We start from the raw sequence: 14,035 nt of genomic DNA, 5'->3' as shown, positions 1-14,035 counted from the left end.
GTCTCCCCCCCCCCAGTCAGTGTAGTAAGGCTGGGCAACTTACTGTTTGTAAAAGAGACAGCGTCTAGCAAGACAAGGTCCTGTTAAAAATCACAAATTCCGGTCAGTATAAATATTTAAGCTCCACCAAGACATAGTACTAATAAAAATTAGAAGCTCTTGTGTGTTACAAGGAGAGATTGTGTACAGAAAAAGATGTCTTTATGTCCATATATGACAACTAGAAAGAAACCAGATTTGCCGTGGGACCATGTGTGAGCTCAGGTCAACAGAAATTATATCTGACTTGGCTGTAAATACAAGCAGGATTAACGACAACCAATTACCTCGTTAAGCATAGATCTGGCCAACCGGCCCCCCCTTTATGAACCCCTTCAGCTCACGGCCCATATAATCGTTTTAAAGTCTTTAAAGTGCAAATGTCACAGTAGACACTAGCAGAAAGCTGTAATGGCTAATTTCTCCTTTTTTGTAAAAGTTTGCCTGTGGTGGAGAACGTAAGAGGAGTGACGTAATTCGGTAGTGACGAGCTGAACCCGTGATTCAATTCAGATCTGTTTTATTTTACGCATTACATTCCGATGCAGCTAGGCCCAGAATTCTTAAATTGTGCCCATGGCAGATTTGGGTTTAAATGTAATACTTCATTTTACATCTAAATCTGACATGACAATGAACAATTTTGGGCCTGTGTCAGCATGCATCCCATAAATCGAAAACAAAAATATACAAAATCTCTCCAATAGAGAAAGTAGCAACAACATGAACGAAAACTCATAAATACTGATCATCCTCACTTAAATATTTTGCAAAAAGTTTTCTTGCTTGTGAAATTTCAAGACTACTTAAATAGAATACCATCATCCAGTTATCCCTTAGTCTCACACAAGTAAAATACACTTATTTAACTTAGAACGTACACACATTTTATTCATAATTTATCATTTTCTTTCCACCTATGATCATCATTCAAGCTTAGGCATCTGCAAATAATTTGACAACTTATTTTGAGCATTGCATGTAAAAACTAAATCAACTACTTTAAATGTAAACATACGTGACTAGATAAACTGTGTATTAATATTATCTAAGGTTTTTAATGCTCTTTTTTTTTTGGAAATCAAAGGTTTACTGTTCGTCACAGAAGTGCTGCCCCAAACCTCAAGATTTTAAATCAAATATGGAAGAATAAGCAAACAACACAACAATTAAGTCTAAATGAAAGCAGAAAACTGTTAGTTTTACTATTTATTGCAATACTTTTGAATATTTCTTATTAATTTTTACCCTTTTTTCCAAACAGAAAATTCATTTAATTTTATTCTAATTTGAAAATTATTGAACCTACTCTTGATTTTAACCATTTAAAAAAAACATTTTCTAACATATTTGTTTCAGCTGCAAAGATAATACATTTTAGTTTACTAAATGCTTTTTTTCCCCTCTTATTTCAAAAGGTAATATATAAACTAAAGAGTATTTCCCAATAGGAGTAGTCAATCATTCATTATCAATATATATCATGATATAACATTATTCAATAAAGGTGATATGACATTTCCAATATTTAAATATACAATGCAGTCTATGATTATAGCATTTGTCAATAACTGACGTCCTGGGTTTTATGTAATTTTGTGTTTTACTTTTTAAAGCAAATGTTTCTAAAATGTTATATTGGAGGAGAGAAACATGGCAAAATAATTGTCATAACTTTGTACAGGCATCAGTTGTGGACATTCTTTGCAGTCTTTCTGAGGCTTTTATTTCGTTTACATCGATGTCGTAATTATATTGTATCGACTGAAATTAAGAAATGTATCCTGATATAAGTTTTGGCCATATCGTCCAGCCCTGCATATGGTAACAAATGCCTAATTCTTCAGATAGGTGCATCTATAAATTTCAGAGAACACCATATATGTTGGCCAGTCTCACTAAAACACAGGGTTTGAACTGATAAGCCTGAGAGGTCAGTAGGCTGGTCAATAAAATGTGGCTGAACCCGTCTGCCTGGACAGCATCAGGCTCACTCAGAGTTTACTCAATAATAAGTAGAGCGGTAGCAACACATAGCCAAACAGGCAAGTGAATACGAGCCAGGCCGCAGCTGGGAAAAATAACAATAGACGCTGTAAATCACTAAAAAGAAAAAATATGCATAGAGGTAAGATGAAAACAATGGTTATGTACCAGCCAGTTTAAAACATGCAGTTGTGAAATCATTAATTAAAACGCCTGGCCTGGACTCCACAGAAATAAAAAAAACTTTAGGCCCATTTCAAAATTCCCTTTCTGATCGGATTATTAGTCGGCATAAATCACCCCTCTCATTCATAATACAATTTCATTCCGATTTGAGTTTAATCTGATCAAAGTCTTCTAATTGTCGTGTTTACATTACACATATTTATTTCGATCAGCCCTTTATTCCGACTACTTTTGTCCACGTAAACGTAGCTAACTGCTACGTTCGGACACAGCGGATCAGATCCTTTTAACTCACCTGGAGAGCTGGGTGAGCATTTACGGTGTTGCTCTAGGGTGGATCAAATCTTATTTAATGGATTTAATGGAGATAAGTTTTTGTTTGTCTAGGTTCTGTTGAGTCATCAGTAGCGCCCCTTTCATGTGGGGCACCTCAAGGCTCCATACTCTGCCCTCTTCTCTTTTGCCTCCATTTACTCCCTCCTAGCTCAATTCTCAGTAAATACGGTATTGACTTTCATTTTTATGCTGACGACAGCCAAATTATATGCCATTGACACAGGGAAAGCAACGCTCCGTATTTCACTTTCTGGGTTGTATCGCTGAAGTGATATAGACATTGTAGAATTATTTGCATTGAACAAACACAAAACTGAGGTATTATTGTTTAAACCCATCAATGTTTTTAAAGTCCATGCTGATATGGGTCCTTTATCAGAATAGTTGACTCAGACAATAACAAACCTGGGTGTGACACTTAACAATGATCATAGACTTGATGCACAGGTCAAAGTCATGATAAAGTCCAGTTTTTACTCTTCTCAGTAATCAATCATCTTTTATTGTGACATCTGAGACAATAGGCCAAAGTTAAACCTTTTCTTTCATGACATCATTTTGAGATTATAACTCGTGCCTTTATTACGACTCGTTTAGATTACTGTAATGGTCTTTATGTGGGGCTGAGCCAGTCTTTATTTAAACAGGTCCAAAACGCTGCTGCACGCCTTTTAACTGATAACACATCACTCCTGTCTTGGCATCTCTACAGTGGCTTCTAAAGTTCTTTTATTTGTTCTGAAATGTTCGCATGGTCTTGCCCTTCCGTATGTGTTCGACCTGATTCCGACGTATGCTGCCTCACGCTCACTGAAGTCGGCAGATCACTTACTGCCGGTTGTCCTAAGAGGAAGTTGAGACGTGAGCAAGCGTTTTCAGTCGCTGCCTCCAAACTGTGGAATAAGCCGCCATCGCAAATCAGACGGGCCGAATCAACTGCTTTTAAATCCTCTCTTAACACATTTTTCTTTTCTCCTCGGCTTTTAACTTAGTTTGACATGATGTCATTATTCTATTTTTTATTAGTTTGTTTTTTTGCTCTGATGTTTTATTAGTTGGTCATAATTTTATTTTATTTCTGCTTGCAAGAGCATTTGTGCATTTTATGAGTTTTTAAGTCGGTGCACAATTCTTTGGTCAACAGTATTGTTTTACCAAAGAGTTGCTTTATAAATAAAGTTGCATTATCTAAACTGAGGCTATATTAGCATTGTTATCGAGTTCAAATTCGTCCGAAAGCTGGACAATCTCTTTATGGGTCTGCAAAGTGAGCCTGACATAACACACAGCTTTATAGCTGCACTAACTAAAGCCCTCTACATGATGCATTCAACCTAGATAAATATTTTAGTGGACAGAGAAGCCTATTTATGGCGGCAGTCTATTCACGGACACCAACGTCTCAGGGAAGAAATCCTCCCTTCCTCTCTTTTCACTGTCTGTGAATGGCAGCCAGGGCTGATGGGGACTATAGGTATTGCCTCAATCCGAGCTACGTTCCTAAGACTCACATCAGACCTCGATGCTTTAACCGGCATCCACAACAGCATCAACAGGGCAGCTGCAGGATTAATCCCCTCACCCTGTTTGGCTCCATCTGGCTCCTGATAAGCTCAGGCCGACTGTGGCGGGACGGAAAGTCCGGGGACAACACAGGCAGCTGGGTCTAGCAGTGACATCACAGGGATGGCCCGGGCTGAGCTTAGGGAGGGATCTACGGGGAGGCGAGAGCTTTCTACTCTGGGGACTTTCTGAATGATCAAAAGGCAAGAGCAATATGACATACACGTCGCAGATCCCTGCAAACGGGATACGAGGTGCGAAACGCTTCAAATGTCAGCCCCGCTGTCTGCGCGTCGCTGATCTTTCTATTCCCGCGCATCGCATCAAAAACCTGAGGGTCCTGAAGGATCTGCGAGGTTAAAACAAGCGCCTGCCAACATCCTAAATATAGATCATGGTGAAATGCTGACGTTGAGCAGATCTTAGCAACAGCTTGTTAGCATACTAATAAATGCCAATTAGCACTTTACACTGAAACCCATCGCAGGAACCTGAGATCATCATGTGCTCCGGTTGTGCTCAGTTATGAACGACAAAGATTTGCTGCAAAAAAAAAGAAAAAAAAAGCCGTTCTGTTGCCAGAGATTCATGAAAAGTTAATTAGGTCAAAGCTAATTGGACACATCTTGTCTGAATCTTCCAGAGATAACACTTTCACTGATGATTTAAAAAGCAACCTCGTTCTAATGACGCTCCTCTAAATATTTACAAAATGATAATCATTACAATCCTTTAGAAAATAATTCTATGTATCAAAACCAAAACAATATCTTGTGCATAATTCTAACAGTAAAACAAAAACACTTATTTTTGCATAACAAGAATATTATTAAGGCAATTACATCATGTTAAACAGCTTTGTGCCAAATACCACTATGACTATTCTTACTCAAGTTGATCATAAGAGTTAGAACATGATACCGGCCTATGCCTACGAGAGACCGAGCCTGCGGTCATGTTGATGATGCAGGATTAGACTGATTAGGAATGACAGCCTAGTTGGTGTCGTCTGTCTGACCGACCGGTTTGGCAGGACTCAACCATAAAAGATAAATACTGTGGCTGTTCATTCATGCTGCCTGAAAAGATGTTCTTCCGCGTAAACTACCGTCGGTCAGAGATCAAGTGAAAGGGAGGAATATACTGCCTTATATAAACACCTCCGCCAGTCAGGCATTTTCATTTTAAAAACCTAATATTGTAATTAAATATGTAATATATTGGACATTTTACCAAAAATTTACCAAAAAAAAAAAAAAGGTACAAAAACAATAGAAAAGCCATCTGGTTACCATCCCAGGCTCTCTATAGAGAGCTGCAATAATGAGGAGGCAGCTGATAATTAATCTAGGCCAGCGTCTGACCTGATGTGTCCCATGTGAGGCGCCTGTTTGCCAGAAACATCAGCAAACGATGGTGCACGTCTGCAGGGCGCATGCACCATTCTTAAGTGCAGCGAAGGACACGTTTATACGTGAATACCATACTTGTCTAATCGATTCAGGGCCTAAAGCTTCAGAGTAGGTCATCTGTTAATGTTAGTTAGTTATATCTGCCTTATGAAGCAATACCACACATTTCAAGGACGGGAGGGGTTTCATCTTCCCCCACCATTGATGGTGTTGCTTTCCTGTGGAGAGCCTGCCAACACGTCTTCATCTGACCCTCCCCGGCCCACCACCATCTCGCCGGCTGTATTCCTGCACATGAAGATTTTTTTAGTATTGTCTTGCTGTGCCAAAATGTCGGAGCCACACAGAGGCACGCGGATCAGAACAACAACCCGCAAAAAAGGCCAACGTGGTTTGGGGTCCGTTGTATGAGATCAATTCATCGTTCAGATCCAAAAGTAAGTCCGGACTTCTGGTGCTTTTAAAGCTGAAGGCTGTAATGACAGACGTAGAGGATTACACAGCCTTCTGGCATCCATTGAGAGGGTCTTTTGTGGCTGATGATGGAACTAAGATCCGCGGATCACCCAATTCAGCTCAAGAGGCAGAAAGGTTCCAGAGATTCAGAAAGTCGGGATCGCAAACAAAATCCACCTTGGCCGACCCCGGCGCAATAGGTTTGCAAACAAGTGACGGCTGTTTTGAACCATGTAGCATGGGAAAGTACCTGAAGTAATTATACTAACACAGCTAGTGCATGCAAAATATACTCAAACCATTAAACCACAATATTTCAGAACACTAGCGATGTATTGATCGGAAGGTCAGAGACAATTCCCAATCTCCAGCTTTTGGAAATATTCGATCTACCGATAACTAATTTTAGCAAATTCCCATTTGTTCCGTAAGAACTGTTAATATAATATGAAAGAAAGGCTTTAAAACATTTTTTCTTAACTTTCCTGCCACAAGCAGTCCATTTTTAACGTTGGCATTGTCAAGCCACCTGTGAGACAGCAGTTGCTCAGCAACAGAATGATTACGGACACACATTTTAAACTCCCTTTAGCGTCTCATATCAAAGAATAGCAAATTCAGCAGTCTCTGTTTCCTGGTGAAAATAGATCTCTACACTTAATCTGAGATTTACAAAAAAAACTTGCCAATATTCCCCAACTCACAGACAGAAGTTGAAAGTCTAAAAGGATATAAAAAAAAAAAAGAGCCTCTTGGATGTAACACGGTCAGCCTTCCTCCTCTCTGCTGAAAGCGTTGCTCTCGCTCGCTGCTTCCAAGCCTGAATGTGTGAAGATGTCATAAAAAAAGATTTCTCAGAAATAGCTTTACGTCTGGTCCTTCTGGATTCACTTTAAAACACCTTTGCATGGTGTGCTCACTGATTGGAAGAAAAGAAGAAGTAATATTTCAGTTTTCAACTGGCTGATCAGTCAGACTCGATCAAGTTAAAACTGGCCCTTTTCTCACCGCATCTCTAGCAGGGCTGTAGGAAATTATTGCTGGAGAACAGTTACTGACAGGTAATTCTCACACTTTTTTTTTGACCATCAAGATTCTCAGACCACTTTTCTTGAGCTTGCTTTCCAAATATTGGATCCCAGCAGACCGATGTTGCCCTGTCCATGGGTAATCTCTTACGAAAGCTCGCTCAGGGCTGAGAGGCCTGTCATAAGACGTGCAAAAGTTAAAAAGAGAGAATATATGGAGTTAACCATTTAACTAGTTAGCATTTTATTGCCCTTTTGAAGAAAGGACCTTTGGCTTTTAATTTTCAAACTACAACAGAGTGAAACTAGCAGTCAGTTCAAAAAGGTATCATAGACCAAACTGGGTCTGGAGCCGTCTCTGCTTTCTCCACATTTGAGGAACTGCAGCTTCTTTGTCTTCGCACCAGCACAACGGTTCTTTCACATCCCTCCAGTGCACAGTTTGCGGCTGAGCACAGAGAAGAACCACTGAAGTGACAGAAACAGAGTAGCCGGAGAAATCACAAGGTTGGATCGGCTGCAGGTAACCAATGGAGGAAAGGGACGCTAAACGGAAAGCAGTGAAGAGGACATGTCCCGGGCCGGCACCGAGAGAAGGAAGGCCCGGCGGGGGACCAGAGATATCACACTGGCAGCCCCCCAGACGAGGGATTTAGCGGCGTGTTGGACTTTTGATAAATTATTATCAGCCGGTGATCCGCGGGGCACACAGGTAGCTCTTGATCCCTCCAAAAGAGAGAAGCCTGTCCCCCTCCAACGTCTCCCTTCATGCTGATACCACAATTCAGACAGACTGAGGCTTAGCTGGTGTTATTGAGATGCTGGTGGGGGTGGTGGGGGCATCCTGCTTCCCTTCCACTTGGAAATGAAACCTTAAGACAGGCAGGCAGGTAGAGAGAGGTACAGGGCTTAAAGAAGCAGCGGATTACTTTGCGTCTTGCAGAAATGGCGCGTTGGCAGTGGCAGCGAACCAGCAGCCGTCTGTCAGCAGGGTTTACCGGCCTGTCTCCGCCTTCAGAGTAAACTTCACGAGGGCGACCCTTACCCCTCTGCAGAGCGGCGTGACACAAGCCAAGACAGCGAACCAGATGCTCGCTCCCCTCCGCCTATCGTTTTAACCGTCGGCGGCATTTGTCAGCTTCTTCCATCCGGACCGAGGAAGGCAGATATCAATCACCCGAAAGCTTCCGCGGAAATCTGTGTGCTCCAGACACACGAGTCCAGTCGGACGCTGATCGGTTTGTGCGTCACGCCCACAGCCGAGCGGACCTGCAGCGCGCAGAGCTGACCGACGGGCCTGTGATGGATTAGGTGGCGAGGCTGGCAGAGGGTTGCCCTTTGCCGGATGGGAGCTTTCATAATCAGACTCGCGCGCAGGGAAAGGTTTGCTCTTTGTAAAAAGTAAAAAGTAGCGCGAGCAATAGCTGCTGCATAATTAATGCTTTTTATCCTTGAGACTGCGGCAGCTACGTTGTCAACAGTTTTGGAGAATAATCTATATTTGGTATTAAATTATTTAGGACTCTACCAGCAGCAGCGTTTTAGGCCGCCTATAGAATAGCAACCGTTTCTGATGAGATGTCGGCACAAAGCAGAAATCTGTGGCCCATTCGCCAAGCTTTGTCCTGCTCATACACATTACGGCCAACTATGATTTCTCTTTAGATGCTGTAATATATTAAAAAAAATAAATTCTATCCGTCCTGCTGTGTGTAGTCATTTATTTATTTTAGGAATTGAGGCAAAATGATGCTATTTTATTAGAGGAGTGTTGCTGTAAAGCAAGGTTGTATTATTTCAGAACAAGTACTTGACATTTCAAACTGGCTTTAGCGATAAAGACAATTATAATGCCACTTAATGGTAAAACGGCAATCTGTGTGTATTTCCTAGATAATGCAGCTCCTTAACTGTGAGATTTTCAAAGGACTATCGACATAAATTCAACGTGATCCATCAGGTTTAAAAATAAAAAAAAAAACATTTTCTGTCCTCCAGCCTTCCTGTTATCGGTGTCGCTCTCTCTCGCCTTTTCGCAGCCCGAATGAACCACAGGCATCCTTACATTTCTGCGCTTCCTTCCGGCTTCCTTTTTTAACACCCTCTCATTTTTAAACGAGACGGGACCCGTCGAGCCTGATTCTCCCCAGTAAGCGCAGCCACACCAAAGGTTTCCTTTTTTTTAACCGCAACAAGGCAGAGATCAGTGCGGTTTGGAAATAAAATAAAGAAAACATCTGAGCTTTTGGAGTTTTTGGACTGATTGTCCAATTGTTCTGGGACAATCAGTCCATTTTCATCATCACCAGCCAGAATATCTGTCCACCTCTAAGTTAACGTTTCTAAGCCAAGAGACAAAACTGTTATATTAGTTTCTTGCAACAACACTTTTTTTTTTTTTTGTTGGAAGAGTGTTTTGTCTCTTCCTTAGCCATCTGTTGGGACAACGTCAGAGTATTTTGAACAAAAGCAGTCAAAGGGAATTACAGGATTTTTTTTTTTTTTAAACTTTAAAACAGTAATAAATAGAGGTGGGAAAAAAAATTCCACTTGATATGAGCCTGGCAATTATCAAGCTGGGAACCGCTTCTCGTCTGAATTAGCCGTTGATAGACGGGTGAATAGATTCCAACTCCAATATCTTGTAGCGCTGGCAGCTAGGCAATCAGCCTCAGCATGCAAAGACTGCATGGCATCCGGGTTCTGCTCTGCAGCGTCCCTCAGCTTGGGCTGGAAACGGTTTAACCAGTTCTGAACGTGCTGACGCTTCCTGCTGTGGTGCGTTGACGGTGCCGAGGAAGTCCACCTTCGACGTCGAAGTCTCGCACACACCCACTTGTGGTCTGCGACGTCTGCCATGCCGTACTGGGGGCTATAGAGATGTTGCACTGGTGAAAACTGTGAGCAGTGCTGGCTGCAGGCTTTCTCTGTTAGCGACAACTAGCTTGTTTCTGCTTTGTACAATTTCTAGGTGAATATTTCCTCCAATGTATTTGATTTTCCAAGAGGGTCCCGCAACGATTGCTTCAGCGCTTTTGAATCACATTATTATGTCATTAGCAAGACTCTAAAACATAAAGCTGCAACTCCAGTAACTAAGGTGTGTTTGAGGTTAAAGTTTCTGTATGTAGCCACACTTTGCCATTACCAAGGGTTTCTTATGCATCTCTACCGTTATAAACGGTTTAGATCGCTGCTCAAAGTTTGTTAAGCACAAATATCTACACTGATCTCTTTTGGAAATATTAGTTAATTGAAGCAGCACTGCAAAAACAGAACTAGAAATAAGTAAAATGTTCTTAAAATGAGTGCATTTGTCCTTGATTTGAGCAGGTAAATAAGACTATTTGCCAATGGAATAAGATTTTTGCACTTAAAATAGGAACAATTCATCTCCATCATCTTATTTCAAATGCAGGATGTCTAATTATCTTATTTTAGGGGTCAAAATACTCATTCCATTGGCAGATAATCTTATTTACCTGCTCAAATCAAGGATAAATACACTAACTTTAAGAACTTTTTACTTATTTTTAGATATATTTTTGCAGTGAGTATTTTAGTCCATTTCTCTGCAGACAGGACCTTTGCACGGAACGCGTCATGTGATGCAAAGACGGACCCTTTTTTTTCTTGATTATCGCATAAATTGCAAAGCCTTAACGCTGGTTAACGCGAGTTTTTCTTGATTCACCCTTAAGGACAATCACGGGTCATATTTATCATCCACAAACACAAAGTGGTCTTCCCATCTTGTCGGACGATGACGATCTAATGACCATGGTCACGTTTTTTTATTGTAACTCATCTACAGCAGCTTGCAAACAACTTTTTATACCTCGATACTCGTAAATCAAGTTGCATTGACCCTAAGAAATGTATTTTGTGCTTTGGAGAGTTCGAAAGAAGCGTGGAGTTCACAAGTGCTTCGACTTTACCTCGAACCTGTTGCACAGTAATTCACCTTCTTAATCCAAACCTTAGGTGTCCACGTTTTTTTTTAAGGCTTATTCACACAGCATTACAAGAGATAAGCACACACAGAAAACTATTTACAAGGAATCCATTTAAATGCCCTTCAACGGGGGCTAGCTAGTTGCTTCGCAGCCAAATAATACCCTCAACGGCCATAAGCCAGACTGGAGAATCAGCCGGCGCATAAATCAAACTGGGAGCCTAATCAAATCACATCAGTGCCGACTGTATATTTGGTGCGAAGGAAAAATGGAAAAAAAAAAACGCAGGAAAGGGTGATAAATCACAGGGTATGATATCGATCAGCAGAGATGTATTCCTGAGAGGTCTGAGGTCAGCATAGTTTTTTTTTAAACGGCGACCTGGAGGGTCTGGGGCTTCGACACTGACCGTGCTCCTGCAGCCAGGCTGAGCCGCAGCTATAGGAGGCGAGCTCCTGCATAAACAGACGCGCCCGAAAACTCAAATCCACCGAGCACCTTTCACAGATGAAGAGGATGCACATTGTGGTTCACTTGGAAACACAAAATAATGTATTTTTCAGCCGATGCACACATTTTGGAGAAGCCCCAGCATCACTAGTCATCGCTGGGTGAACGACATAGGTGGTTCAGACTGGAAGGGCTTCCAAAAGGAGTCATTCTATGAATTTTTTTTTTTTTCACGTCACAAAACACTAGCCTCGTGAGACCATCCTGATCTCACGAGCTTTCAAGGTTTCACACGCAGATCAGTCTGGCTACTTTCCGTTAAAGAAAATTTGGAGCCGTTCACCAAACGAACGTCCAATCAGCGTTGGCTTTGAGGCGGGTTGAGGTGTGACGCAACGAGAAGCGCGACAGTTCAGTCTAAAGAACATGGCGGCTTCAGCCGATGAAACTAGCGTTAGCGTGGCTATCGAGGAAGTTTTATTGGAATTACAGAGTATTTCTTCACTGAAAGAAGAGCAAAACACTGCTCTGGAGGCTTTTCTCAGAGGAAAAGATGTTTTTGCTCTTCTCCTGACTGGTTTCGGCAAGAGCTTGTGGTTGTGTTTCCGTCGTCGCTGTTAGTACGTCATATGCTTCGTTGATCTGATTGGTTTATTTGGCCCGTCTATCACCAACATAGGCCAATCAGCTAACCAGTATTTTCGCCCCTTCCCAAAATTACTTCAACGGAAGGTTTCCAGATGGATATGCGGAGCAAATCCATTTGGCGGAGTCAGGTTAACAAAACACACCCCTTAATGTATTTTGCACCATTACACTGAAAGAGTGTGTCACAGAGCACAAACCTCCAAATGCTCAGCCGTCCGGCTAAACTGAACACGGTGGAGCATTGTTCAGAGAAATGGCTTCACGGCGTCTCTGGGGGAGCTGCAGAGACCCACGGCTCAGGTGGGAGGACACGTCTATACGGAGGTTTCAGATGCTTCCCTGCTTTAAGACACCAGATTCAGATAAATGCAACTGGGCCAAAGTCTGTTAATGAGCCTTCAGCAGAAATCAGGCGTGCTGCATCTAAAGCATGTAGGGCAGCCTGGGGTTGGGACGGAAAACCCTGATGTGAGCTAGTGGTCGAGGGTGTTCTAGTCAGGTGAGACCAGAATAGAGTTTTAATTTTTGCCTTTTCGTTTGTGCAGTGTTAAAACTAACACCGCAGCAAACCATCTTCACGTTTCTTCAGGTTTTTGTGGAGGCAGCGAGATGGAGCCAGAGACAGGCCAGTCCCAGGGGCCCTCCAGCAGTCCATCGACTTACAGCCAGAACATCGGTGGAGTCAGGGTTCTGAAACTCAACTCCTCGCTCGCTTCTGTCCTCCAGTTTTCACCTGAATCCAATAAAAGGCCTCATTTTATGGCCTTTCCCAAAGCTGATGACACCCTGAACTTCCTGAAGAGGTAATGCAACCCCTGGAGCTGTTGGGGCAGGGATGCATCTAAAAGCTGCAGGGCCATACCTCTCAGAGGACTGGGCTCGGAGAGACCGCTTTTATATCAGCGATGGCGCGTTAGAATGGCTAATCTGATGTCGGCGAACCCTCTCCATTCAATCTGGAGGTATTCTGAAAGAAAGAACCCTCAATCGCTGGACTTTGGTTTAATCTGGGGAACTTTTAGGCCAGCCATTAATCACGTTTCACTCAATTTACAAACATGCACCACAGTATCTCGGTCTATCTTAGAATCCCCAATATATCAGTAAACTGAAGTTTGTTTAGTAATGCGGCAAAAAAAAAAAAAAAAGTGAACAGAGTGATCATCTCACAAGTTTTCAAGCATCTAAAAACTGCTTAACAGCAGACGATCTCCTCTTTCGCTTTAGGATCTGTTTTGACACATTCACTCCAACCATACATTTATTTTATTTTATTTAGTTTTAGGAAGTATTGACGTCAGCTCGTGCAGCTTTTCGCCATATTATATTCATAATAATAAAAAAAAAGTGCCAGAAACGCCTTCTCGGAGACATAAAGCGGATTAGAGCTGCGTCTACATACCCTCCGCCCGAGAGCGAAGATCGGACATTGTCCTCTGGACGGGCGGCATCTCTCTCCGAGAAGAGCCGAGCGACGGCACCTGTCAAGCGGCTAGAAGCTCGTAGGTTGTGCTCCCTGCAGCGGCGGCGGCGGAGGAGGCGGCGTGGAGCCGTCAAGCGATGTCGGAAGCCCGTCTGGAATGCCGCGGAGGAGCCTCTCTCATGCGGACCGCGCTCCTTAACGAGATAGGCGGGCGGAGTGGAAGCAGCCTCCGTTCAGTTCCGCCGCTGCCGAGGGGAACATGATTTCCAGCAGCCCGGCGGCTCGGCTCACAAACCCTCCAGCATCCCCCTGGTGTCACACGGCCAGAACCAAAGCACCGCACGCCTTCATTTCCCGGGGAGGGGGACGCGGACTTAACCCAAAGTGAAGCGAGAGACACGGCGCCGCTTCACAACACGGACCGTACCACCGGAGCAAAGCCGGAGGGGGGGGGTGGGACACACAGGGGGAGGTTAAACCAAAACAACTGTCTACTGTCTATGCGTGTGTCTTAAATAATTCAGTTTACCCCTGGATAATAATAACAAAAAA

General features: G+C 42.7%; 1 protein-coding gene across 2 annotated transcripts in view; it reads right to left on the bottom strand.

The window, feature by feature from the left end:
* Positions 1–13,912, bottom strand: part of atp8a1 (ATPase phospholipid transporting 8A1) — a 139,560-nt gene extending 125,648 nt beyond the window's left edge. For both annotated transcript variants that reach the window (XM_036127396.1, XM_012879903.3), the window contains exon 1: positions 13,463–13,912. In XM_036127396.1, the coding sequence (XP_035983289.1) occupies positions 13,463–13,511 (49 nt within the window). In that variant the 5' untranslated portion in view covers positions 13,512–13,912. The remainder of the gene's footprint in view (positions 1–13,462) is intronic.
* Between the last annotated feature and the right edge of the window lie 123 nt (positions 13,913–14,035).

Source organism: Fundulus heteroclitus, chromosome 23 (genome assembly GCF_011125445.2).
Source record: "Fundulus heteroclitus isolate FHET01 chromosome 23, MU-UCD_Fhet_4.1, whole genome shotgun sequence".
Classification (NCBI taxonomy): domain Eukaryota; kingdom Metazoa; phylum Chordata; class Actinopteri; order Cyprinodontiformes; family Fundulidae; genus Fundulus; species Fundulus heteroclitus.
This window is presented reverse-complemented; position numbering and strand designations above follow the sequence as displayed.